Genomic DNA, 27,115 nt, shown 5'->3' on the forward strand with positions numbered 1-27,115 from the left:
AATAGATTGAGAATTTGATCACAAGGTATTGATACAGTCTAGAAAAAATTATACACCATTTAAAGTCAAAAGAAAGTTCGATAACTAAAATTATCCATTATGAAGTTGAACAATCTGCGGACCAGGCTCAGAGTCTCGAGGAATCTGCTTCTCACTACATAAAGTGAAACCACCGAAAGTATCACAAATGTTGATTAAAAGGGGCGAATTAATTTTTTACCTTCTAATAGGTCATTTTATAACAATTTGGAAGAGTTTCAAATGAAAAATTGGAAAATTTTCCGCTTTGCAATTGATTAGGAAGAATGTAAACAAGCCACCATAATGCCAACAGCCGAGTAGCATCAGTCAACTTTAGGCGAAATCAGAAAATACATGACTGTTGTTCCGTTGGATCCCCGAGAATTAGATGTGCCTCACTGAAAACCCAACGTGCTCGGTCTCTATTTGTCTCTGCAATGCTTCGAAAGCGTGAGTAATTTTGCTACAGGTTAGGCAACTTTAGAAAATTGATGGCCCTACCAGTAGTGAAAGAACTTGACCGGGGCGAGAGAAATTTCCTCTTGAATCTGATTATAAAGCTTTAATAAAGTATAAATAGTAATATGTAATAATGGTTTTTGATCAAATAAGATTTTATCAAGTACTGTTATGCTAAGTATTCTGATTCAATACTCTTACAACAGTTGGTAGCAAATTAACTGCTCTCATGGGGGCCTGGCGGGAATTCAAAACTAGGAACCAAAAGTCTCATTTTGCTAGGATTTTTCTTTAATTTTCGGTTTCTAAGGCTTTAAACTTCAAAAATATGATATATAATAATCTGGCGGTGAAGATCGATTCATCCAGAATAGATGAGAGATGGACATTCCAAATTAAGGGGGAAAGTGCTGCATCTTTTAATCTGGAAATACTAAACCACATAAATTCTACTGAGAAACTAATTCTTGAATTCTTCGGAACGTTTCATCTGACAAAAATCTGAAAAATGGGTATTCTCCCGCCGAAAATCTGCTGAAAATACCCAAAATTTCAGTTTTGGTTCCTAGTTTTAAATGCCCATGGATTTTCCCGCCAAATGGCTTTCACAAAACTACTCACGCTTAGAGTCCCTTTATACTGAGAGTCAAGACAATTTGAATCCATTTCTGATTGGTTCCCGTATTTTAGGCCTCCACAGTGTCACAAACGGGAATGAAGATTACATTTTCACCAATTGCAAAGATTATAATCTGGAATGGACCAGGGAATTACGGGTTCGGCAAGGAACAAACGGAATGAGAGGAGGAACGGAGAAAGGCATTTGAGAATGGGCCGATCAAAGATTACGAAAAACGTTCAATTTCTGTAATCTTTATTACCGTTTGTGACATCCATGAGCCGAATTGTCTTGACTCTCAGTATAAAGGGACTCTACTCACGCTCTTCCGCCGATGTTAGCGATCTGGACTAATCTGTGAGGGAGAGTAGCGACAGATCTGAAACTCCGAAAGTCCATCAGGCCTTCACCGCACCGATGCCTCCGCGAATAAAGTTAGGGCCCAAAAGGGCAGCCAACCTATGAATTTCGAATGTCCAGAGCGATTTACAAATACAATCGTTACGAACCGTCGTTTAGAAAGCATGTATTTGGTTTACTTTTTGCATAAATTTACTTATTTTTGCGAAAGAACGCTCATTTATATACATTCTTAGCCATCTTGGTTAGAATTGAAATCTGTAGGCTGGCAGTGAAATTTTGTGTGTTAGAAGTTGCTCAGAAGGGTGGCTGCACTTTTGGGCCCTAAGCCCTCCATCATGATCAACCGATCTGTCGCTACTCTCCCTATGTATACAGGTACTCTATCGTCAAGATCCTCTCAAAGAATCAAGAGACCTACGTTATTTGAACGTTATTTAGTTCTAATCAAGCTATGTCAAGCTCTACTTTGGCTTTTTTGTGTTCAATTATATTGCAGTAACATCGAGATATTTTGTTGTCCGTGGAAGATAATCAAGAAATCCAAATAATCACACCCAAGTGAGATCCACATCTTTAAGTACCTAATCAACATGGCATCTCTAGCTGGATTTGTAAGGAGTTCAAGACCTCTTTTCTCTAAGCTCTCCCAGTGTAGAAGCAGGAGCTTGGCGATTCCAAAATTTGCACCAATTCCGCCCAACAGATTCATTTCTAAGTCAACAAGCAATAAAGATGGAGATGTGCCCGTACTTGATGAGCCCATTCTAGCACCACCATCCCATATCTTGAAGCAACCTATTACTCCTACAAAGGATTGGGTTACACATGGTTTTAGCGATGAAGATGAAATTGAGGACCTCAACGAATATCATCATGCTATGTTTTGTTCATATTCTGTAGTCCTCGTCGGAATTATTATGTGTTGGGTTTACTATCCGGATTATCAGGAGTTGGACTGGACACAACGAGAAGCTTACATACAGATCCGAGAAAGAGAAAAGGCAGGTCTACCCTATGTTGATCCAAACTACGTGGATCCTGCCACAATACCTTTACCATCAGATGAGGAGCTAGAAGGCGTTGAAATAATCATCTAAGTTTAATACTCTTATCTTGTTCAGGTATGTCATCTTAAGTATCTGCTTAGAATATTTCATTGACTTCGTAGTACATAACACAATTATGCACCTGTCTCTCTTTTTCAAAGGACATCAGGCGAATTTCTTTGAGTAGATTCGGTCAACTTTTTCAACTAGATCAGCAGAGGTACAATTTTTTAGAGAAAATGCTCCGCTGAAGTCAAAAACAGGACTCAGCTGATCATTACATTTTGCACAACGTTTACTACCATTCACTTTTCAGCTCACCCCGGGAGGTGGGTCAGGAATTTTGGGTGCTGTCATTTTTGCTGCCAACATAGTAATCAAATGTTCCTGGTGCGCCGTTGTCTAGAGGGAATTTTGTCCTCTTGGAATGGATGTTGGTGGTAACCCAAGAACTCAACTGAATTCTCTTGCTTAAAAGTGCCTATTACAAGCTTGAACTGTCCATTCGATGGTGATGGTGGTAATCATAGAGAAACTACAGAAGGTGGTGGCAAGGTAGCCATCTTGAAGATTGGCTGTGACGTAGAGAAGTACACAGACTGGTGCGCTGTTCAAAAAAAAAGTACATTTCATGATGGAATCTGTATAAACACCTACATCACCACTGAATCTAACATTGAAAGTCTTATAATTGAACATTAGTTGCCATGACTCCAATTTCTGCTGTTTTGACGCACAAAAAGAAATTTAACATGGTTATATCTTCAAAACGGGAGGAGTCGAGATAAAAGTTGTCATTATATGAAATAAATATTTTAACTTACAAATTATTCTAAGTTACAGTCGAACATTTATAGAAAAACATATTGAAACTTAAATAGTCAATAGTTACGAGTTACATGAGCATAAATAAGTGGGAACCTCACAACCTTTTCCACTCCCTTTTAAATTTGAAAGGGGTCTCGGTTTGCCTGGGTAGCCTATTTCCAAAATCTGATTGGAGCAGGCTCATTTGCGGACCATCGCATGTCGATAACCGCAAAAATCATGGAAATCGGCCTAGTAAAACACTCAAACAAACTATGACAAACATTAAAAAATTACATCGTTTAAATGGGAGAATTCAAAACTTGATGACGTAATTTATAAAATGCTGGGTCATATTTTCAAAATCTGAATAAAGCGAACTCATTTAGAGACAATGGACCACTAGACAAGGTACGAATTTAACCAATCTGATACATGTTTCCTAACCAGAATTTTATTTAAAACACGATTTGCACAATGGAAATTACTGAACCCAACTCCTAACTATGATATTAACGTTTTTATTTCGCATTGGTTACGAGAAATCTGAACTGTCTGCTCACAAGAAACTCAAAGCTCTACGTGAGTCCAATCGCGCACTCCAATGGTTTCAGCAAGCTTCTCAATCGAGCAATGTTCATTTCCCACCATGTGTTTTTCAAACTATTAGCAATTTGCTATAGCTGAGCCAAAGCGTCAAGATTGAGGTTGCCAGATTTTTATATCGCAGAGACAGTCATGATAACTTTTAGCGCGCGATGTGAATCACGCAGACCATTGAGTTTTCATGAGTGGTTAGTTTGAATTCACGCATCAAAAATCATTAAATATTTTCGTAAGGAGTTAATTTCGGTAATTCTTGCCGTGCGCAGCGTATTCTACGTGAAATTTTAGTTACAAAACATGTATCAGAGTGCTAAAATTCGTACCTTGTCTACTGGTCCATTGCCTGTCGATAGCAGCAAAAATCATAAAAACCGGTCCAGTAGAATACTGGAACTAAGTGTCACCAGGTATGCTAATTTAGCAGGTCTCGGAGCTTATAGTATAGAAGGTTGAATGAGTTTAAGGTCATTAGAAAACCAGTTATTTGTCCCTATTTCCATCCTTATTGGTCCCTCGATCATACGCCTGCCTTTCCTAGATTCGGACGCCTCAGTTTTTCTCTTTGAAAAGATAAGATACGAAACCCCCGACATGTTATAGAAAAAAAATTGACCTCCGGCCAATTTATGCGCGGCGCGAGCCCCAGCATATGGGGGGGGCTTCGCCCCCCATCATGGTGCGGGGATCGCACAAGACTTTCTCGCTTTTGCCAGCGCTCCGCGCCGGCATGGACGCTTTTACTGGGTTATTCAGAAAAATACTACCAACTTCACATAATCATTAAGTTCGATTGGAATTTTGATCGAACGATAATAGTTTTGAAATTTTTAATGAAACCACTAAACTTTATCATAAATCTCTTCACGATATGTGTTGAATTCATATATTTAGAATCAACTTGTCGATATCATGAGGCAGCTTCAAGTAAATTTTTTTTGTTGGTTCAGCAATCTACTCTGGGTGGTCAGCCTGAATCTTCAATTAAATAATTGATTTATGATACTTTCTAGTAAAGACAGCGATCCTTAAAAATCTTAGCTATTCTACGATTCATTGGGATCTATTGGATTCATTGATATCATAATTTAGATAGATCATATCTTATAATCTGTTCTTAAGCACGGTAAAAAGCTATCAAAAACCTACTTCAGTTGGTAGCATTACTATTCGATGTTAAAATAGTCTTAAAATAAAACAGGTTACACTCGGGCAATCGATCCCAAATTTCAAAGTTGGCGGTCGCACTTCCCCGCTGGAAATGGTTCACCACCCGCCCGCCGAGAGCGCCACCTCCTTAGCGCCCATCCCCGTAAGTCAAAACGACAACAACAGAGAGCGCCACCTCCTTAGCTGCTCGTATCCTCGTGTTTTAAACTACAACAACATGAATAAATTGGAACACCGTGATATGTAAACAAATTCGCTTTTGTGTAATCATAAATCATTAAATCAATCATGTTCGTGCAGTATTATTATTATTATATCTGTGTTCAGTACCTCGTGAAAAGGAACCACGAATGATGGAATCTGTCGGGATTCTAAGTCCATTAACAAGAAACATATCAGTTTCCAATAAAGATCTAAGCTTCAGTTCTAGTGTTAGCTTCGATGATTCACAGTATTTAAGTACCTATCTTGCTTGGTGTATACTTATGGAGTAATTTTGGAGATTGTACTTTAAATCCCAGGTTTCACCTGACTCAAAGCTTTTGCTGCTAATACCTAGGAGCGTTCCGACTCATTTATCGGAGAATTGAGTGTTTGCCATCGGCCCCTCTGCAATTATGAAATTAGTCCAAAGATCCTTCAGGAACTTAAATTAATGATCCAGGTGGTGCTTTTGTGCCAACTTTCAAAGAATTTAAGGCATTTTTTCAAAATCGACAGTCCGTCAAAGTGAACTCTCCGTGTGATCTAAGTACTCTGCTCGCTATATGACGCGTGATGTGCTTGATGCCCACTGTTTAAGAATTAAAGGCATTTTTCAAAATGTACAGTCCTTCAAAAGGAGCCTTCCGTTTGATTTTGCTAAAAATGGACCTTGGCCCCTAGCCCCCCCCCCCCAATTTTAGCGTACCCCAAAATCGTTTGATGTGCATAAGGAGACCTTAGATATGGTGTTCTCTGCAAATTTTAGATGAAATCGAACAGATAGATTCTGAGATATCGCTGTAGACAGTTTTGGGGGACGTCGGACGGACGGACGGACATACATTTTTTCAAGTATGGGTATTTTGACTCCTGGGACCTTAAAACGTCTAGAAATGATGAAATTTCAATTTTTTTCTTTTTTTTTTTCTTGGAGGATGACAATACTTCCTCTCTACCCTAAGGGAGCGAGAAAGTAAAAAGGGGGGGGGGGGGAGGCACAGTTCTGTTCGATGCTTCCCAGCAGCAAAACAGGGTGATGATTTACTTTCTTCATCTATCGACCTTGATAGCAGATACGAGTTGCGTATTTACAGGGTGTTTCAGACCGCCCGTACCAGGCCTTTTTCTCGGTTGGTATAGGTCGTACGAAGTCGGAGACCGCGGGGTTGAATAGGCAATTGACCCCAAGGAATCCGAATTTCGTGGTCTCGAAACCCCCCCCCCCCCCCACCACCCCTGGGGGGTTAATGGGGGGTCACGATGCTACAAGTCACGGTTCCCGACCGAATTGCGGATAGATCACATCAGAATTTAAAAGCACGAAAAATTTCACGTGGAATTGACCCCTAAAAATCCAAAATCGGACCATCCAAGGCCCAAAAATGATCCCCTAAAGAGGGGGACAGTACCCCCCTCCATAATTTCTCTTCGGTCTCAAAATTGACGTAAATTCTCCAGAAAAAGACAGTTTCCCAGGTAATCGACCTCGAGAAATCCAAATTACATGTTCTCGAAGCTCCTCTAACTCCCCTCGGGGGGTAAACGGGGCACGGTGCCCCTGAACTCACTCTAAATGCGACTTTGTTGTACATCAAAAATTCAAGTTGGAGGTTGTAGTGGGGTACCCCCTGATGGGTTTTTGGGCAATTTCGAAATAGGTTGTCGGAGCTCCTCGAAAAATAATCGCATTTTTGTGGTTTTTTAGGGGTAAAATAGCAAAATTGGCCTCGGGGCGACAAATTAAACCCCCTCTCCCTCATCCTTGCTTTGACCGATCTGAATTTTTAGTATGTTTTTACCTGGTATAAGATGGGACTTTTCTGAAATTTTCATGCCCATACAATTTTTTTTGCTCCCGCGGCAGCGTTGCCAAGTTGCGGACTCCAAAATATCGAATTGAATGATAAAATGAAGGTTTCGGAGTGTGATTTCCATTCAAAATCAAAAATTCAAATTGTAAGTTGTAGTAGAGTACTGCCTGATGGGGTTTTGGCCAATTTCGAAGTAGAGTGTTTGAGATTTTTGAAAAATAATCGAATTTTTGCGGTTTTTTAAGGGTAAAATAGCACACTGAGCACGGGGCGGCAAGTTAAACCTTTTCTCTCTCATCCTTGCCGTGACCGATCTGAACTTTTAGTATGTATCAACCTGGTATAAGATGTGACTTTTCTGAAATTTTCATGCCCATACAAAATTTTTTGCCCCCCGCGGCAGCGTTGCCAAGTTGCGGACTCAAAAATATCGAATTTGATGATAAAATGAAGGTTTCGAGGTGTGATTTCCTCCAAAATTTCACGAAAATGTGCAATCTGAGAGTTTTCGATAAGAAAAGGCATATTCGAACAATTTAGAGTTGCAGTGTTGCCAGCTTTCGATTTAAAATTCGTCAAAATGACCCAAATCCCGTTGCAACCTCAAGCGCTGGATTTTTATTTCGTTCAGAATTGGTTATTACGGTTCTTCTGTACTCTATGCATTTAGGTACCATGAAAATTATGCCATTACTTACTTGATGGGTGCAGCTAACTCAAAAAGAGAGGCCGGATAAAGCGATGAGTCGGGGGAAAACAAGCGGTTCGGGTTGACAGAAAGTTCTTAAATCTACTCCATCACCAGAAAGTAGAATTTGAGAACTTTCTCCCACCCCCCAAACCTTATCCCTGTTGCAGTCAATCCTTTGAACATCTTATCTGAAATTTTGCCCCCGAATTTTTCCCAAAAACATGAAAAATAAAAACACAAATAAAATGGGTGGATAACAACGATTCAAATAACGCTATGAAGTCCCTGAATTCGACCTCCTCTCATACAGCGGATTGGATAGTTCGAATCCAGAAGACTTCTTACTGTAAAGAAAATACCTTCGACAATTTGAAGAATAAAAAAATTACAAATTATATTTTTGAGTCCGCAACTTGGCAACGCTGCCGCGGGGGGCAAAAAATTTTGTATGGGCATGAAAATTTCAGAAAAGTCACATCTTATACCAGGTTGATACATACTAAAAGTTCAGATCGGTCACGGCAAGGATGAGAGAGAAAAGGTTTAACTTGCCGCCCCGTGCTCAGTGTGCTATTTTACCCTTAAAAAACCGCAAAAATTCGATTATTTTTCAAAAATCTCAAACACTCTACTTCGAAATTGGCCAAAACCCCATCAGGCAGTACTCTACTACAACTTACAATTTGAATTTTTGATTTTGAATGGAAATCACACTCCGAAACCTTCATTTTATCATTCAATTCGATATTTTGGAGTCCGCAACTTGGCAACGCTGCCGCGGGAGCAAAAAAAATTGTATGGGCATGAAAATTTCAGAAAAGTCCCATCTTATACCAGGTAAAAACATACTAAAAATTCAGATCGGTCAAAGCAAGGATGAGGGAGAGGGGGTTTAATTTGTCGCCCCGAGGCCAATTTTGCTATTTTACCCCTAAAAAACCACAAAAATGCGATTATTTTTCGAGGAGCTCCGACAACCTATTTCGAAATTGCCCAAAAACCCATCAGGGGGTACCCCACTACAACCTCCAACTTGAATTTTTGATGTACAACAAAGTCGCATTTAAAGTGAGTTCAGGGGCACCGTGGGGGGGGGGGCCCTATTTTAAAAATCGGGCCTCCTTTCCGAATCGCAAATTGATTGCATCCAAATTGAGGAGCAGAACACAATTACATCTTGAGTGACTCCTAAGAGTTCTAATTGACCCACCTGAACGGCAGAAAGTAACCTCCAGATGAGGGGGGCCTCGCCCCCGCCAAAAATTTCTCAAGATTCCTCTTTGGTCGCAAAATTGACGTCGATTCTCCAGAAAAAGACGGTCTCCCATGTAATCGACTCCGAGGACTCTATATTTCATGTTCCCTGAGCTCCTCGGGGTCGATTACTTGGGAGACCGTCTTTTTCTGGAGAATCGATATCAATTTTACGACCAAAGAGGAATCTTGAGAAATTTTTGGAGATGGCGAAGCCCCCCTCCTCAGGGGGTTACTTTCTGCCTGTGACTTTTAGCATCGTGACCCCCCATTTACCTCCAAAGGGGGGTCGGAGGGGGGGGGGGTTCGGGACCACGATATTCGGATTCCTTGGGGTCAATTCCCTATTCAACCCCGCGGTCTCCGACTTCGTACGACCTAAACCAACCGAGAAAAAGGCCTGGTACGGGTGGTCTGAAACACCCTGTATGAGACACCGATTCCGAGCAATTCAGAAGTAATCTCAATAGATTTGGACATAGATTCACTGATAGATAAGGATACCCCGGACCTAAGGCAGTGGATGCGGTAAAATCGATTAAAGCTATGTTTCTCATTACCCAATCGACAGGGCAGCGGCGGGATCCGAACCCGCCATCACATGGATCGATCACGACTGAATATCGACGCCGCTATCCACTGCGCCACGGTAGCTGGTCAGAGCTGAGTCAAATGCAAACAATTTATTCTTTAAGGCTTATGGTTCCTACTCCCTCCTTCTTCTTCGCCCAGTGAATCAAGTTTTCTGATTGGCTAGAACGGATATATTTCTCTCAACTCAGTTTTTGAACACTGTATTCCAATTTCGGCTCATCTATCGCCCATCCATCGAGTGGAATGGAATAATCTCAGTAGAGAATCGCAAATAGTTTGATTTCATGTAGATGTGCCATACTCAGATCGGATTTGCAGATCTACAGCCGAGATCTTTGAAAGTAAATAATCAGCGTCCAACTCGCACACCACAACATTGCCTTACTTTCTAGAAATCAACGAGTATTTTCAAAGTTGCTAGCAGTAACCTTTGTTATAGACTTTCTATGAGGTACGACAACATTTCCTTACCTATTTTATGACTCCTTAAATATTACTACTTTTGGCCGAGACTCCAGGTAACTCACCACAAGAAAATGAGATAAATACACATCTCAAAGTTAAAATGGACATAATGAAATACGAAGTTTCGTGCCTGACTCGGGTGAATCCGCAGAGAGGCCGCTCAGCTCAATCTAAGCTTGTTGAACCCTGGAATTAATCATAATCTTGACAACGTCGCTTTATGGCGACTCATACTGCGAGTCCTATTTCAATGTTGATAAGCACCTGCGTATAGCAGCCCCTTCCCCTTATTAGCTAGTTCGCCAACACATCTCGTCGGACCACGTCCTCTGTTTTCTTTCAATAAAATATGTAATTCATATTCCAATAATGACTGCTCTAAAATATACCCAAAACACCTATCCTCATTAGGTTATGGGCCCAGGATTACGCGGTATTGTCGTCCTGTGGATTAATGTGTTTTGTGGTTCCTGTGGAATAATGTGACTCGATGCTCAGAAAAGGGCAGAAACTGAAAACTACTTTCATCATGTTGTGCACCGAATAATATAAACTAAAACCCCGTTCTTTGTGTCTAAAATTAAAAAATTTAAAACCAATTTTGTGAAGGAATGAAATACCTAAAAATTAAAAATTAAAACCCAATGTGTGAAAAATAAAATTAAAATTAAAAAAATTAAAATTTTTTGTGAAGAACTAAAGTGACAGTACTTAATTCTGAACTTTGTGAAACTAGAAGTTCAGAAAAATTAAAATAACTTTGAATTTTATAAAATTCGGAACTCTTTGAACTTTTGAAAGATAAGAAAAATTAAAATCATTCTGAACTTTGTGAAATCTGAAAGACTAAAGTAAAAATTAAAAATGGATAACATCAAGCGCGATGAACTTAGAGACATTGAAAAACTGAAAGATACCAGTAATTTTCAGTTTTGGAAATTCCAAGTTACAATTGTTTTGAAAGCTGGAAATGCGTACGAGATAATGACGGGACAAAGTGTGAAACCTGCAGCGGATGGAGAAGATGGAAAGAAGGACCAAAAACAACTCAAGGAATGGCAGAAAGGAGACGCTCTTGCACAAAAAGTGATCGTCCAAACGGTGGAGAGAAGTGTGATGATTCATCTCATGAACTGGGACAGCGCAAAAGCAATGTGGGATGTACTTTTGAAACTTTACGAACGAGATGACACCGAACAAAGATGCCAACTTCTGGAGGAATTTTTCAACGCTAAATATCAGAAAGGTACTTCCATCATGAGCCATGTGAGTACTCTGGAGAATCTCTACACTAGATTGAATGCTATTAAGGGAAACGTGTCTGAGCAAATGTTAATAACTAAAATTATAACAACCCTACCTAGTCATTACAGCTATTTTTCTGCAGCTTGGGAAGCCACAGCTACTGAGAGTAAAACTTTGGTAACTTTAAAATCACGACTCGTGGCTGAGGAAAATTGGCACAAAAGCCAAAAGGCTGAACCTGAAGGCTTAGCTTTCAGAGCACAAGTGCTGAAATGTTACAATTGTAATAGAGTAGGGCACCGTTTGAAAGAATGTAGGGATAAAATTGTCTGTAATCTATGTAACAAACCGAATCATGTTGCCAAATTTTGTAGAAATAAAAATGGCAGTGCGCGTGATAAAACTGATAACAAAAATAAAGGGTCTCATCCTCCTTGTGGAATTTGTAAGAAGACTAATCATCTAGAGGCACAATGTTTTTTTAGAGATAAGAATGAAAGTGATGAGAAAAATAAGAGAAATAAGAATGGTAAACCTGTGCTTATGGCAAACAATTTGCACGGCGGTGACGTCAAAACATGGGTCATTGACTCCGGTGCTACGTCACATATCTGTCGTTCTAGGGAATATTTCACTGAATTCGTTAAGTGTGATCACAAAATTGGTGTTGCCAAAGAGGGCGAATTTTTGATCGCCAGAGGAATAGGAGTGATTCATTTTGATCGATTTATTTTACTTGATGTGTATTATATCCCTGAAGCGTCTAGAAATCTAATTTCCATAAGTGTAATAACCCAGCAGGATGGTCAGGTATTCTTTGATAAAAATGAAGTAACAATTAAAAAAGATGGTAAGTTTGTATTTAAAGGTACTCAGGATGAATCAGGTCTCTTTATTGCAAATACAGAGGTTTGTGAACCAAGTGCAATTAAAGACGAGGATATGAAAGGTACCGCTTTCCTCACTAGCCCTGCATTAGATTGGCACGCAAAAATGGGGCATTTGGGTAAAAATAACATGTTATAACTGGTAAAAATGGCCGAAGGCATTAATTTAACTGAAAAGGACATTCTGAGCATGTGTGACAAAGAAGATAATTGTGATGTTAGTTTGCGAGCAAAACTAACTCGAACCCGATTCGGAAAAGAAAGAGAAAGAGCAAAACGGAAATTAGAAATAATACATACAGACTTGTGTGGCCCTATTGAGCCTGATACATGGGACAATAAACGTTATATTGCAACTTTTACTGATGAATTTTCAGGATTTCTGATGGTCTCTCTGCTGACATACAAGAGTGAACTTTTTGAGAACTTAAGAGACTACGTAACACAAGCTGAGACAAAATTTAATCTAAAAGTAAGTAAAATAAGATGTGACCGTGGTGGAGAATATATGAGTGCAGATTTAAAAGACTGGTGCCGAGAAAAGGGAATAGTTTTGGACTATAGCCCCCCGGCAACTCCCCAATTAAACTCGACAGCAGAGAGAACAAACAGAGTGCTCCCGGAACGTGCTAGAGCACTCATTTTTGAAGGGAATGTCGATAAGAAATTATGGGGTGAGGCAGTTTACACTGCAACACACCTTCTAAACCGTAGCCCTAAGTCTTGGTTAAATTGTACACCATATGAAAAATGGTATGATAAAACTCCAAATCTTAATATCTGCAAATATTTGGTTCTATGGCTTACGCCAAGAATTTAAAACATTTGAAAAAGCTCGACGAAAGGTGTCAAAAGTATACTCTAGTTGGTTACGCAAGTAATGCATATAGACTTTGGGACGAAAAAGACGAAAAAATAATAGTATCAAGAGACGTTGCATATATAAAACCAAGTAACAATAAACTTTTGGATGCAGAAAATGTGTGTGATCCATTTGAGGATCTGTTTAAAAGAGAGGAGAGTGAATCAGAAAAATCAGAAGAAAATTTTAGTGCAAATGAGGTTGAAATGCATCAAGATGAGACAGAGGAAGAGATTCATCAAAATAATGCAAACGAGACGGAGGGAGAGCCTCTTCAAAACATTCAAAATGAGACAGAGGAAGAAAATCTTCAAAAAGAACAAAACGAAGTCTCAACACGTGCTGGACGTGTTACAAAACAATCTCAATTCTATGGAGATCCAGTACCGAGTAGTTGTATCCTTTTGACATTTTCCGACGCAGTAACTGGACCAGATGGTCACAAATGGAAAACTGCTATCGAAGACGAAATAAATTCGTTAGCAGAAAACGGAGTCTACAAATTAGTGGACGAAAAAAAAGCAAAAGGGGCAAAAGTACTGTCTAATAGATGGGTATTTAGAATTAAAGATAATGGTCAATACAAAGCTCATTTATGCGTTCGGGGAAATGAGCAAAAAGAAGACGACTTCGACTATGAAGAAATTTTTAGTCCCGTAACGAACGAAAGTTCAATAAAAATTATGTTTGCTTTAGCTCTCCAATACAATTATAAAATACTGAAATTTGATGTAAAATGTGCTTTCTTGTATGGAAATTTAGAGGAGAATGTTTTCATGAAAATACCCGAAGGTTATACTAAGTATAAGAATAAAATTTTCAAACTTCTGAAAGCACTTTATGGGCTCAAACAGTCGCCTTTACAATGGTTTAAAAGATTGACTGACTTTCTTGCGAAATGTGGATTAAAACAGCTGAAATCTGATAGGTGCGTTTTCAGAAATACTAAGGGCACACTTTGGCTCGCCATTCATGTTGACGATGGTCTGGTTGTGAATAAAAATGTTGATGAGAAAAATCATTTAGTAAAAGCCATGCAGAGAGAATTTAAGCTCACATTGGAGGAGAACCCTACGTGTTACTTAAACATAAAAATCGAGGTCAAGGGCGATACATTAAAATTGTCACAGGAAGCGTATGCGAACTCAATCATAAATTCCTTTAACATGAGTGACTGTAAACCTGTTTCAACGCCGATGGAGCCCGGTCAGATGATAGAGAGAACCGGAAACTCCGCCGACGATTTCCCATACAGGCAAGCCGTTGGAAGTTTGCTTTATCTCAGTAACAAGGCGCGTCCTGACATTTCTTTTGCTGTCAGCTACGCAAGTCGTCACATGGAGAAGCCTGAGAAAATTGATATCGATATCATAAAACGAATACTGAGATACTTAAGGGGCACCACTGGGGATGGTGTCATGTTTGAACGGTCAACCGAATCTGAGTTAACTTTATCAGCATTCTGCGACGCCAGCTACGCTGACGATTTAATCACCCGGCGAAGCACCTCGGGATATATGGTACTTTTGAACGACAACCCAGTCAGCTGGGCATCCCGAAGGCAACCAATAGTTGCCACGTCAACCACAGAGAGTGAGTATATTGCGTTGGCGGATACTTTGAAAAATCTATTGTTTTTAAAATCCTTCATAGAAGAATTGACGGACAAACTAGTTCGATGCATTTTGAAAGAAGATAACCAAGGGACTATAAGAGTTGTAAAAAAGGGTCAATTCAATAGACGATCCAAGCACATAGATGTCCGTTACCATTACGTGCATGAGAAATTTTCGGAGGGTTTTTTCAAAATTCAATACTGTCTATCGAGCGAACAACTTGCCGATATGCTCACCAAACCCCTCCCGAAACTAAAATTCATATCACTCAGAGATAGGGTTGTGAAATAATTTCTGAAATAATTCTATTTACCATGCTTTTCATTATTTCTTTTTTTCAGTGTATATTTCAAACACTCTCTGAAATCTTCATATAATTCTATGTTTTCTTTTCTATGTTTACACAACACTATTAAAAATTTATTTACTTGTAATAACATTAAGTTTCTTTTTGTAACGATGAGGAGTAGAGTTCTTCCGTAAGAAGGACACATAGGTTTTAATGTAGTACCCATACTATACTAAGCGTTTTTATTAGAGAAATGTCAAGATTAAGGGGGAGTGTTGAACCCTGTAATTAATCATAATCTTGACAACGTCGCTTTATGGCGACTCATACTGCGAGTCCTATTTCAATGTTGATAAGCACCTGCGTATAGCAGCCCCTTCCCCTTATTAGCTAGTTCGCCAACACATCTCGTCGGACCACGTCCTCTGTTTTCTTTCAGTAAAATATGTAATTCATATTCCAATAATGACTGCTCTAAAATATACCCAAAACACCTATCCTCATTATCGCTATCCGCATTTCCGTCCAAGGGAAGCCCTCGTCCCTTGACCACATTAAAAGGAGAAATTCCAATTATCTTGCGCACCTCCACTAGGGTGCGGCTCATTCGGGGAAAGTCTGAACTGTTATGACGACACATCTTCAATCGGTTCCATTAAATGAAAAAATATACCAAAAAAAAGTTCGACTCAAAATTTGAAAATTTAGAGGTCGCTCAGAGGCCTGAAAGTTTACGATTTTGGCCAAATTTCGTTAAATTTCCTCGAAGTTGATGAATCTTCAGGACAATAAACAAGAGAAAAAGTTACCATTTCTTTCATCCATCATGGTACATTAACCTCCAATTTGACTTTCCACTCTCTATGATCCTTCGGGTCACGAAAATGACCTCGGTAGGAACCCGCAAAAGCCGTCTATCGTGCGCTCTTAGCGGGAGTTGGTAGTCACGGCGCACATCAGTTCCAGAGCCCGATTCAGGCGGCATTAATTATAGTATTTCCTTTATTGGTGGTATATGTTTGCAGGTGTTTTTTGGGTCGCTGATCACGAATTTAAAGTCAATTTTACCCTATCTTTGACTTCAGTATGGTAAAACGGACAATGGAAAATTCACACTCTATACTGGTTTTATAATTTACCTATTTGCCTCAGGGCTTGAAAATGAGTCAGTTTAGTCATTTTTTTTTTTTTTTTATTGTGTCATTCGAAAGTAGTAAGTGACCGAAGCTTACAGTTTTTTTCCTAAATTTTTTTGATGACTGCAAACGGGAGAAAAGTTTATTCGAAAGTGGCAAAAATCAGGGAGGCCTGAAACGGCGTTTGAACTGCGCGCTCGTAGGTTTCGCATGTACACGTCACGATCAATATGGCGACGGAATGCGTAGTGGAATAATGCACGGCGGCGTCGCGTTGGCGGTATGTTTTTGTTGGTCAATTGGAGGTTATGTAAGTTACTTTGTTTGAGATTCATATCCATTGTTCTTAATTCTCTAAGCTTTTCAATCAGAATGCGATACAGATGTATGTAGGATATGAAACATTCACACAGAACTTAATTAACCTCAAATGAAAAATCGTGATGTCAACATCGGCAGCGTGGCGGTAGAAAGCAGGTCGGTTTCGGCGCCGCCATCTTCCCGTCTATGACGCGTATGGATTCGAAGACTCACGGCGATCAGTTCAAACACGTTTTCGAGGACCCCTAAAAAGGAAGCGTTATATCTCCGCGAAGACAATTTTTCGTGAAATTTCAACATGCGCATCATTCTTCTCATACCAAAAACTGTAAGATTCGACTATTTGCAGGCAAATCCCTCCCGAGCTGAACTGACTCATTATAATTTTGATGAATTTAATGATTAATCATTAAGAACGATCAATGATTTTACTAATATTAATTTTCTGATGATTATTTTTTGGGGGGGGATGGTGGAAGGGAGGGATGTTGCAACGTTGAATTGCTTCACGAAGTATACCTATTAACACGATCTGGTTTCAAAATCTGGAGATCCAAAATCGGTACTCGAGAAATACAGAATTGATACGCTGAGGAGCACACTTGACATCTCGCTTCTCTGTGAATATGAAAAAATAATTTTTCATAGATCTTTCATCGATCCAAAGGCTTCTCAAATCCTCAGTATCGTAGCGATGATCGTTTTTTACCCTGCCCATAATTCCTTACAAGCCTATAGACTTAGCACAATACCCAATATTCCTCAGGGAATTTCACGAATATGGCACAAAATAAATATGATTCGCCACTTTGCACGCATGCTGACCTATTAGTAGTTAGTACTAACGCTACACTTGATTTTAGGACAAAAATCTGCAGCCCATATTTGCTCCCCTGAGAGTTCGAACCAAATATGTAATTGTGTGAATATAAAGAATGAGATCATCATTGCCTGCAAGATTATTTACCTCCTCTCGTAGCCATTGATAATTTTTCTTTCAGTATCATTGTTTGTCGCCTGTTTTGATCGCTCAGTGTGTTCATGATGTTAATATACATATCAAGTTAATTAGAAATTTTGCTATTGTACTTTTTGATTTATATTAATTTTGAATTTAAATATCTTTGTTGAATTTTAGGCAAAATCTGACTTTTGCGCTTGTTCATTGTTCATGGGTACTTACTAAAAATAAATTACAAAATACATGACAACATTTTAGAATTAACGTTGTTCTTGAATTAAAAAATCAACGGGCGCTGAAGTTGAATGCCTTTTCCCCTCTATACTCAATGGTCGAAATGGTATACCAAAAAAAAAGTTGCTATAGTAACATCTGGGATCTTACCACAGCATATTTTTTCGGTGTATGATTAGGACGTCACCGTCACCCTTTCATCTTATTTTTCCTCGGGCACTTCTTGAAATGCGCAACATACCAAGAGTAGATTTTGAAACCAGATCGTGTTAATTGGTATACTTCGTGCAGCAATTCAACGTTGCAACATCCCCCCTTCCTCCCTCCCCCGAAAAAAAATAATCATCGGAAAATTAATATTAATAAAATGATTGATCGTTCTTAATGATTAATCATTAAATTTATCAAAAGTATAATTTTCAGAGCCAAGTAGTTAAATTATAAATCCAGTATGGAGTGTGAATTTTCCATCGTCCGCAAATTTACCATACTACAGTTAACGATAGGGTAAAATCGACTTTAAAATCGTGTTCAGCGACCCGAAAAGCACCTATGCACATATGTTGCACACCAATAAAGGTAATACTCTAATTAATGCCGCCTGGATCGGGCCCTGGAACCGATGTGCCCCGTGACTCCAAATTCCGGCTAAGAGCGCGCGACAGACGGCTTTTGCGGGTTCCTACCCAGGTCATTTTCGTGACCCGAGTGATCATAGACAGTGGAAATTTGTCAAATTGGAGTTTAATGTACCATGACGGATGGAAACAATGCTAACTTTTTCTCTTGTTTATTGTCCCGAAGATTCATCAACATCGAGGAAATTTTACGAAATTTGGCCAAAATCGTAAACTTTCAGGCCTTTGAGCGACCTCTAAATTTTCGAATTTTGAGCTGAAATTTTTTTGGTATGTTTTTTTCATGTAAAGGAACCGATTGAAGATGTGTCGTCATTACATTTCAGACTTCCCCCAAATAAGCCGCACCCTAACCTCCACCCACGAGTTCGAAGTAAAAAATATCGGAAACTACATAAACGCTGCGGAAAGCCTTCGGCCACCCTAACACCAAATGCCGCTAACCGCAAACGTGAGCAGGGAAACCTAAAATGTAAAGAAAGAGGCAGGTCCAACTCTTCCTGAAGGGTTCCTCAACTGCTCCCAGGGGCCAAGTTTCCTAAAACACCGATCTCATCGTGATTAGTGAAATCCAGTGGCGTGGCGTGCTTTGCGATATTTCGAATGATCTGCTATTTAAACTTACGGGAAAGGATCGATAAACAGGGTGTTCGCAGCGAACACCTTAATAATCGATTCTTTACTATAGGTCTAAATTACATATCAATCCATGTATCGCAATTCACGCCACAACGCCACGCCACTGGATCAGTAAAGGCATCTAGTGATGAACTATTGAAATTTATTTTGTCTTAGTAAAAAGGAACAATTACTGCTGTTCATTTTTGTAAAGCCTCTGAAAACAAACTTCATTCCTCTAAAAAGATTAACTTTACCATGACCTCAACAAGACAAATATCCTTTTCCAAATGTTTCTCATTTTTAGGACAGTACGTAGGTGTTTGTACGCTCTTGACATAGTATGAGGAGTTACACTCTCATTTTTCATCTCCTCGAAACTAAAACCAATGATGTGTAAAACTGCTATAAAAACTTTTTTCATCCAACTGATCATAGATGTTTTGGTTCTTTTCAGAAACTGGAATAATTCATTTAAACTCTGGCATCTACGAAACTGGTATGAAGTTAAAATAGTCCACTCAACCTGAAGGAAGCATTCTTCTCGTTTTCTCCACTACTCTCTACAATTGTACGATGAGCTGAATTGATGTTTGCGCTTGATGGAATAGATATCAGAACCTTAGTGTATTTTAAATTTTGTTATTTTTTCTTGTTATTAAGTAGAAGGCTAATAAAAAATAGAAAACTTCTCATTGTAAAAGAAGCAGTAATTAATTAAACAGGAGAGTTGGGATGGTTGAGACTTTTGAGTTTGATTGGTTTCGGTTATAACAACTGAATTTGTTTGCAACAATGGGTATGTTGCACCTATTTTTTAAAAATTCATTTTCTAGTAGTGTGCATCATTCTGAGCATAATGAACTTCTCACGGAATTTTTTGACCCCTTAAACACCCTCCAAAGAGCCCCTTAAAGTTCAAAAACTTTTGGCGGGAAAATTTAAAACCAAGAATGGCGGGAAAGTATAGCCGTTGTGTGACGTCACTACTTGTACTCGACGTTCGTTTATTTTACAAGTTCATGAATTCCCCCGTGACGAATAGAGGCAAATTTACAAATGGATTTCTCAGACAGTTGGAGGCCGTATTCATCAAACGTCCTTGAGATAATAAGCTCTTTATACTCTCTAGTTGATAAGAACATCACTAGAAACTTACAAATCGCATCAGGACATATAATTATCTCCGATGTATCAAAGCCAGATCAAAGCATGTCACGATAGTGAGGTTATGTTTACAATCTTATCTGGTATACATATAAGTCCTATTTCCATAGTAAAACTCTCGTCTGCAGGCCGATTATTGAAATTTAGTGTTTGTCAGGAGGACATAGATGACATGGGTTAAATGGCGAGGCGTGATTGGTCAGCTACGTCTTATCGCTGCTTTGTCATGCCTTTGTCAGGTGGAATGGACGACACACTGTCAGAAACTTAAGAGGTGCCGATAGCTTGTCCTGAGTTCAACCCGACATAGGCACGACAAAGCAGCGATAAGACATAGCCGACCAATTACGCTCAACCTTTTAACCTATGTCATCTATGTCCGCCTGACAAACACAAAATGTCAATAATCGGCCCGCAGATGCAGTTTTAGTTTCTTTATTACCAGAAATTATCCGTCGTAGCATAATGTAGCTCTCAGCATCTAATTTGCTGGATATTGGATCCTTACATTCTATTTTTTTGCATAAAATGTGTCTCGCTCAGCTGCGATAGCCGAGTGATCACTATAATCTCATTTGAACATTTTTACTCGTTTAAATCTGTCTGCTCATAAGTAAATTTGCTGAAAAGGCGATCAATTTTATATTGGGTAAAACTCTCCGCCAACCTCCTCATATTTTCATGTTAGAATTTGTTGAACAAATCTCCGTGAAACTTTCATCACCGAAGTAAGAGCCTAATAGACTACCAATGCTGTCTAATTTTTTCTTTACTTTCATTTTTTTAATTTATTCATTTTCATTTTATTTTACATTTTCTTCTGTTTCCGATTTTTATCGTTGCGTCTTTCTCTTTCAGCTTCTAATCAATATTTGTTTTATTTTTCCCCTAAAAAAAATACGGTATGAGGTATATTTTACTTTTTAGAACGAAATAATTTTTCTTTCCGATAAAATAGAAGAGAAAATTTGAAGTCAAAAGGATGCGTTTCGCATTGATTGATTAAAGAATCAGTGCAGTAAAACAGCGTAACATGTTTAAGAGGCCGAAATATATAGATTTTAATGTATTAATGTACTCCACGCCGGCCATCCCGAGTCTTAGATTTCGTTCGTACGAAAACGTAAAACATACCTCATATCGTATTTTTTAGGGGAAAAATAAAACCAACATTGATAATAAGCTAAAAGAGGAAGATGCAACAATAAAAATCGGAAACGTAAGAAAATGTAAAAAAATATAAATGAATAAATAGATAAAAATGAAAAGAAAGATAAATTAGAAGGCATTGACAGTCTATCAGGCTCCTACTACTTCGGTCATGAAAGTTTCGCCGAGACTTGTTAAACAAATTTGATCATGAAAATATGAATTCCATTAACGCCTCGGCTAAAAAAAAGGCCAGTTGCGTATGCACTCAGAGAGAATAAAACAATAACATCAGAGAAATTCATATGTAATGAAAGTATAAGAAGGAAACAGAAGTGGGCTCATAGCAGTGGCGTGCGGTGGGTTTAGTGACAAGGCAAGCTCTAGCGTTCGCCATGGGGAGGGGAGGGGGTTAACGTAGCCTCTTTTTCCTCCTTAGGGAGCCACCCTAGAAAATTGTTCAAATTTAGATCCTCGCGACCCTCTATTTACTCTGTTTTTTGATGAAATCTGATGGAACGTCTTGAAAAAGTGTGGTTTTTTTTCTTTCTCTCTTACTTATAATTACGTTCACTCAACTTATTCCGAATGTTATCGAGCATTGGAGGATCGCTATACGCTCTTAACTCCCGATTTTGCCACTTATTTGAAGTATTTCTAGTCTTTACTCTACTGCGTTTAGAAATTTTTGAGTTAGTCAAGTTACAAAACATCCTTTGTGCGTTTAAAACATGATTAAGAATTGTCTCATACATCACCAATTAGATCCAAGTGAGCGACATATCATAGAGATGGAGGGCACTTGCTCCAGAGGGAGCAATCGCAACCGAGACAGAGAGGGAACAAGATAGCGCATCTGAGGAAAAACCAGCAAAAGCAGCGCGCTGCAATGAGGGGCCAAGAGAAGCGAGCTGTGATCGCGCAGCGAAACGCTCGGACTCGGAACGTACCGCTCTCCCCGCCCGCCATGATTCTGCCTCCTGCCGCAATCACACGGTAAATGTGGGAGCTGAATGTGGCTCGAATGTCATCGGCCCGATGCCTGAATTTTGCGCGTCACGCGCGAAATTTAGCAACGATTCTCAGCAACCATCGGCTAATGTCGGATTTGTCTGAACTGTTTGAATAGATTTAATACACATTTGGATGAAAATAACTCGAATTAGTGAAATTTCAGCCGTTGAGCGCTAACAGTTGACTGCCACATTCAACTGCCAAATTCAGCGTGTGATTGCCGCATCCGAGCAGTGGCTCTCCTATAAGCCCATCGCAAGCGATTCTCCAGAGCATGAGTTGGCCCGTGTTCAGGCCGCGCTGCGCCACCTCCATCCGCTCTACCGCTTCCCCACTTTTGTGGCTCTATACGTACATATGTCCGTCTCTCTTTCTGTTTTTAATGCGATTTACTTACTACACACCTTTTATCAATAATATTTGCTAAAATTTAAAACATGTAATGGGTGTGATTCGTCTGGGTGGTCTTTCTTCTGAAATGTTTGGGCAAGTAGTGCTTGCCTTGTTTATCTGGACCGCACGCCATTGACAAGAATCCAAAAATTTGAAGAGCAATTATGAAGAGACAAAGTTCGCTCACATGTGCAGCCAAGGGTCTAGCACCAGCATTTTCGACGCGGCGAGCTCTCTGTACTTCTGAGTATACAGGGTGTCTCACGAAAAAGGAGCCACCTGGAATATCTGGCGAACGGGTTGGAATTTCGAAAAACGGTAAAAGACGTGTTCGTTAATATCGTGGGGGGCCCCTTTTGACGTATTTTAAATTTTCCCAAACCAATTTTTCCCCATTTCCGGGGTTTTTCCATTTTCCCGTAAATCGAAATTTTCAAATGGCACCCCTATTTTTTTATTTCAGAAATCGATTCTACGCAAAAAAACAAGCCACACTCTTCAAACCGCATGTAAATCGGTCAATTTTTCAGCGATTGGCAGAGGTTGAAACATTTTTCTAATGCTCCTTTCAAAAAATCCCCACGCCGAATGGGATTGCCGTATCAAACCTAACTCTTCGCCAAAAAAAAAATCTTTAACAGTGCCCTCTCGATAAAAATATAAAAAAATCTGCTGCACTCGAAAACTGGAGCACGCGGAGCTCTTTTCTTCGATATTAAGATGCGTTTTACCGAACATTTCCGAGGGGCGCTCATCGGGAGGAAGTAGTAAGTTTTGGACACGAATCAGCATTCTTTTTTCTGAAGCATAAAAAACCTGAAACCATGTCCATGGAGAAACGGCTAAATAGAAAAATAAATAGATTACCTTTTTTTCAGGTGGGTGTCAATGATTTGAGCCGCACATGCTGTTTTTATGAACGTTTAAATTCAGTTGTAACTCATCAGAACATTTATTTTCAAGAAAGGGGAAGTTTAAACTTTCCATTTATTCTTCATTTATCATTCAAAACTAACTCCAGAAAATTGCCACGAACCGCGGAAAAATAGCGTCCTTAAATAAAAACATCGAAGTCCAGTTCAAACCATTAAAACCCACCTGAAAAGAGGTAATCCATTTATTTTTGTATTTAGCTGTTCCTCCATGGACATGGTTTCCTATGCTTCAGAAAAAAGAATACTGATTCGTGTCCTAAACTTACTACTTCCTCTCGGTTAGGGGCCCTTGGAAATGTTCAGTATAACGCATCTTAATGTCGAAGAAAAGAGCTCCGCGTGCTCCAGTTTTCGAGTGCAGCAGATTTTTTTACTTTTTTATCGAGAGGGCACTGTTAAAGATTATTTTTGGCGGAGAGTTTGGTTTGATACGGCAATCCCATTCGGCGTGGGGATTTTTTGAAAGGAGCATTAGAAAAATATTTCAACCTCTGCCAATCGCTGAAAAATTGTCCGATTGACATGCGGTTTGGACAGTGTGGTTTGTTTTTTTGCGTAGAATCGATTTCTGAACTAAAAAAATAGGGGTGCCACTTGGAAATTTCGATTTATGGGAGGGGCACCCCGCGCTCCTCCCGTGGTTTGGGAAAATTTAAAATACGTCAACAGGTGTCCCCACGATGTTAACGAACACGTCTTTTACCGTTTTTCGAAATTCCAACCCGTTCGCCAGATATTCCTGGTGGCTCCTTTTTCGTGGGACACCCTGTATAATATAGACAGGTGAATCGATTATAATTCATAATATGAGGCAAAAGGGGGGGGGAGTTCCAAGATTTTAATTTTTTATTAAAATAAAGTAGAGTTTCGGAACTTTCTGTCAACCCGTTCATCTCCAATCGCATTATTAGTCCAGTCAATCTAGCATTTTTCTGGGAAAATCTATGTATAGAAGGTTTTTTTTCGGAAACATGTTGCATTAGGCTACCAGAACAACATAACAAAAGTTTACCGAAATTGGCCGTCCGATAAGGCCGCCATCTTGGAAAAAAGGGGGCGGGGGGCCAAAATACGCCGCCGGCGACCGGTTTCTAGCTTATATCTTGAAAAATATCGATCCTACGGAAAAATGTCACGAACCTTTTAAAAAGGTCATAAAATTTCCTATTTGAAACACTATACATTTATCAAATTGCGACTTCTGATTCGTGAGATATGGCGGTAGTTTCCTGCGGCTAGGAAAGTCAAATCTTGCGAGAAATCGCGTTTTTTCAACAAAATCTGTAATTATCTTAAAAACGGCGAGTCTGAGGCAAAAAAGTGTTCTCACCGGAATGAAAGAGCATTAAATTTCCATGCTTAAAATGCTTATGAATTCACTAGGGGGTCCGCCCCCGGAGCGCTATGCGGTCCGAACCAACGGCGGCTACTACGCGGTGAGGCTCGGCTTGGCCGCGCCATGAATTGTTGCGGTCCAAGATGAAACGGCTTCACTTTTTTGGTTGATTCACCGCGAGGGTAAGTCATATTATCCATTTAAATATGTGCTAATTTCCTTTCATCATGAACCCCTCCCCCTTCAGGTCATGCATGTTGTATAGTTAATAAATGTCAACGGTCGCGCTTGAAGATAATGTTATTATTTTATGCTTTCGTATTCAAATACAATGTGTCAAACAACAAATCTTCTTTTTTCAAAGTAACTAAAAGGAAATGAATTAATACAAAATATAGAAATAGGAATAAGACAAGCACTTTTTCGTTTATTACCTTAAGCGGTGGAATCGTTTATTAAAACCTATATGTTGAAAAGCATGATGGTCTTGAAGGTTCAATTGTTTTTGATGGATACGAACAAAAAGCGCAACAGATTCTACAAAAAGCGTTGACAGGTGACGACATCATAACTTTAAGAAATGTCCTGCCTTAATTTTTTTTGAGGACACTCCTTTATCCGTGGCCCAGGACTTGCTTCTATCTATAATGAAAAGAATGAGGCGCGTTTGATTTGCTTGCTATCGAAACACTTTACTACAGGGAATCAAGTTAAAGTATCTCAAGCAGAGGACGATGCGGATACTCTCATCTAGAGTACCTATATTGAGAGAGTATGGCCACTGGGTCCCATGAGAGGCTTAGGACCCAAAAATGGCGGTGCTTTGTTTTGGTTTTTGAGGATGGGAGGGGGGTCATTGCCAACTTTTGACGGTTATCACCAACCGCACTTGCTGCCAACCTTACTACATCTAAGATCATTTTTCTCAAAAATAGCACACGATTAGCCTTAAAAATATGTAAAAAAGTCGCAATAGTGCATTTGGGTAAAGTTCTCGTTACGATAAGCAAAGACAACTACATTTTGAATCATTTTGCATTACAATAACTTTATGGCGTCCGCCATTTTTGGGTCCTAAGGGCTCCATTCAGCCTAAGATGGCTGAGCCAATCAGAGGTGGTAACTCCAGTGGCCATACTCTCCCAATATAGGTACTCTACACGGGACTAACAAGGGGAACTTCCCAAGCTGCCGCCTCCGATCGGGCTGAAAAAATTCGTACGAACTCTTTGGATGAATTTATTTGACCCGTATTTTTTTGTTTTTTCCAATGCCCCCCAGAAACACCCCAAAAAAATTCCGGAAAGTTTAGCTTTGAGCGCTTGAGTCTATATACGCAGTATAGCAGTGCTCATCTACCGTCAAATGGTGGCTCTGCGGTAGCGCGCTCGCCCAGTGATCCGGCGGGCCCGGGTTCGATTCCCGGGCGCTGCGCCAAATTTTTACGACCGAATTTTATATTCTCACACATTTTCACATCGATTCCCATTTGATACATTAGAACTTAAAACATCAATTAATTTACAACCATCAACGATCAATAACTTCTTCAATTTGAAGTGTAGATTTTTTTTTGGGAGGGGGGGAGGGGTCACGCGCACGATATTCTCGCCAATCACTGTACTTTCACATTAGCAGACGACCCGCTCCGCCCCCTCACATCAACATATTTCTCCCGATCACCCGTATGCGTCATGATTTTTCCCATCATTATCCAGAAAATGATAATGAAAAATTACTTCGAACATTCAAATTAAAAATGCTACAATTTTTCATTATCATTTTCTGGATAATGATGGGAAAAATCATGACTCATACGGGTGATCGGGAGAAATATGTTGATGTGAGGGGGCGGAGCGGGTCGTCTGCTAATGTGAAAGTACAGTGATTGGCGAGAATATCGCGCGCGTGACCCCTCCCCCCTCCCACAAAAAAATCTACACTTCAAATTGAAGAAGTTATTGATCGTTGATGGTTGTAAATTAATTGATGTTTTAAGTTCTAATGTATCAAATGGGAATCGATGTGAAAATGTGTGAGAATATAAAATTCGGTCGTAAAAATTTGGCGCGGCGCCCGGGAATCGAACCCGGGCCCGCCGGATCACTGGGCGAGCGCGCTACCGCAGAGCCACCACTTGCCGGTAGCCGAGCACTGCTATACTGCGTATATAGACTCAAGCGCTCAAAGCAAAACTGTCCGGAATT

At 39.6% G+C, this 27,115-nt stretch overlaps 1 protein-coding gene across 3 annotated transcripts; it reads left to right on the plus strand.

Annotated features, from left to right (window-relative positions):
* Positions 1-1,804: 1,804 nt before the first annotated feature.
* Positions 1,805-19,659, plus strand: NP15.6 (NADH dehydrogenase [ubiquinone] 1 beta subcomplex subunit NP15.6). Of its 3 annotated transcripts, XR_011899194.1 has the most exons (3): positions 1,805-2,583; positions 12,617-12,711; positions 19,372-19,659. XR_011899194.1 is itself a non-coding variant. In XM_072296359.1 (2 exons), exon 1 carries the CDS (start codon positions 2,053-2,055, stop codon positions 2,557-2,559), a length of 507 nt encoding a protein of 168 aa, XP_072152460.1. In that variant the 5' UTR covers positions 1,805-2,052; the 3' UTR covers positions 2,560-2,583; positions 5,120-5,390. The 3 variants fall into 3 exon arrangements, 2 of the variants coding, with proteins under 2 accessions (XP_072152460.1, XP_018904325.1); XM_072296359.1 differs by lacking the exons at positions 12,617-12,711; positions 19,372-19,659 and adding an exon at positions 5,120-5,390; XM_019048780.2 differs by lacking the exon at positions 12,617-12,711 and having other exon boundaries at positions 1,808-2,583.
* Positions 19,660-27,115: the final 7,456 nt, after the last annotated feature.

This window comes from Bemisia tabaci, chromosome 2 (assembly GCF_918797505.1).
Source record: "Bemisia tabaci chromosome 2, PGI_BMITA_v3".
Lineage (NCBI taxonomy): Eukaryota > Metazoa > Arthropoda > Insecta > Hemiptera > Aleyrodidae > Bemisia > Bemisia tabaci.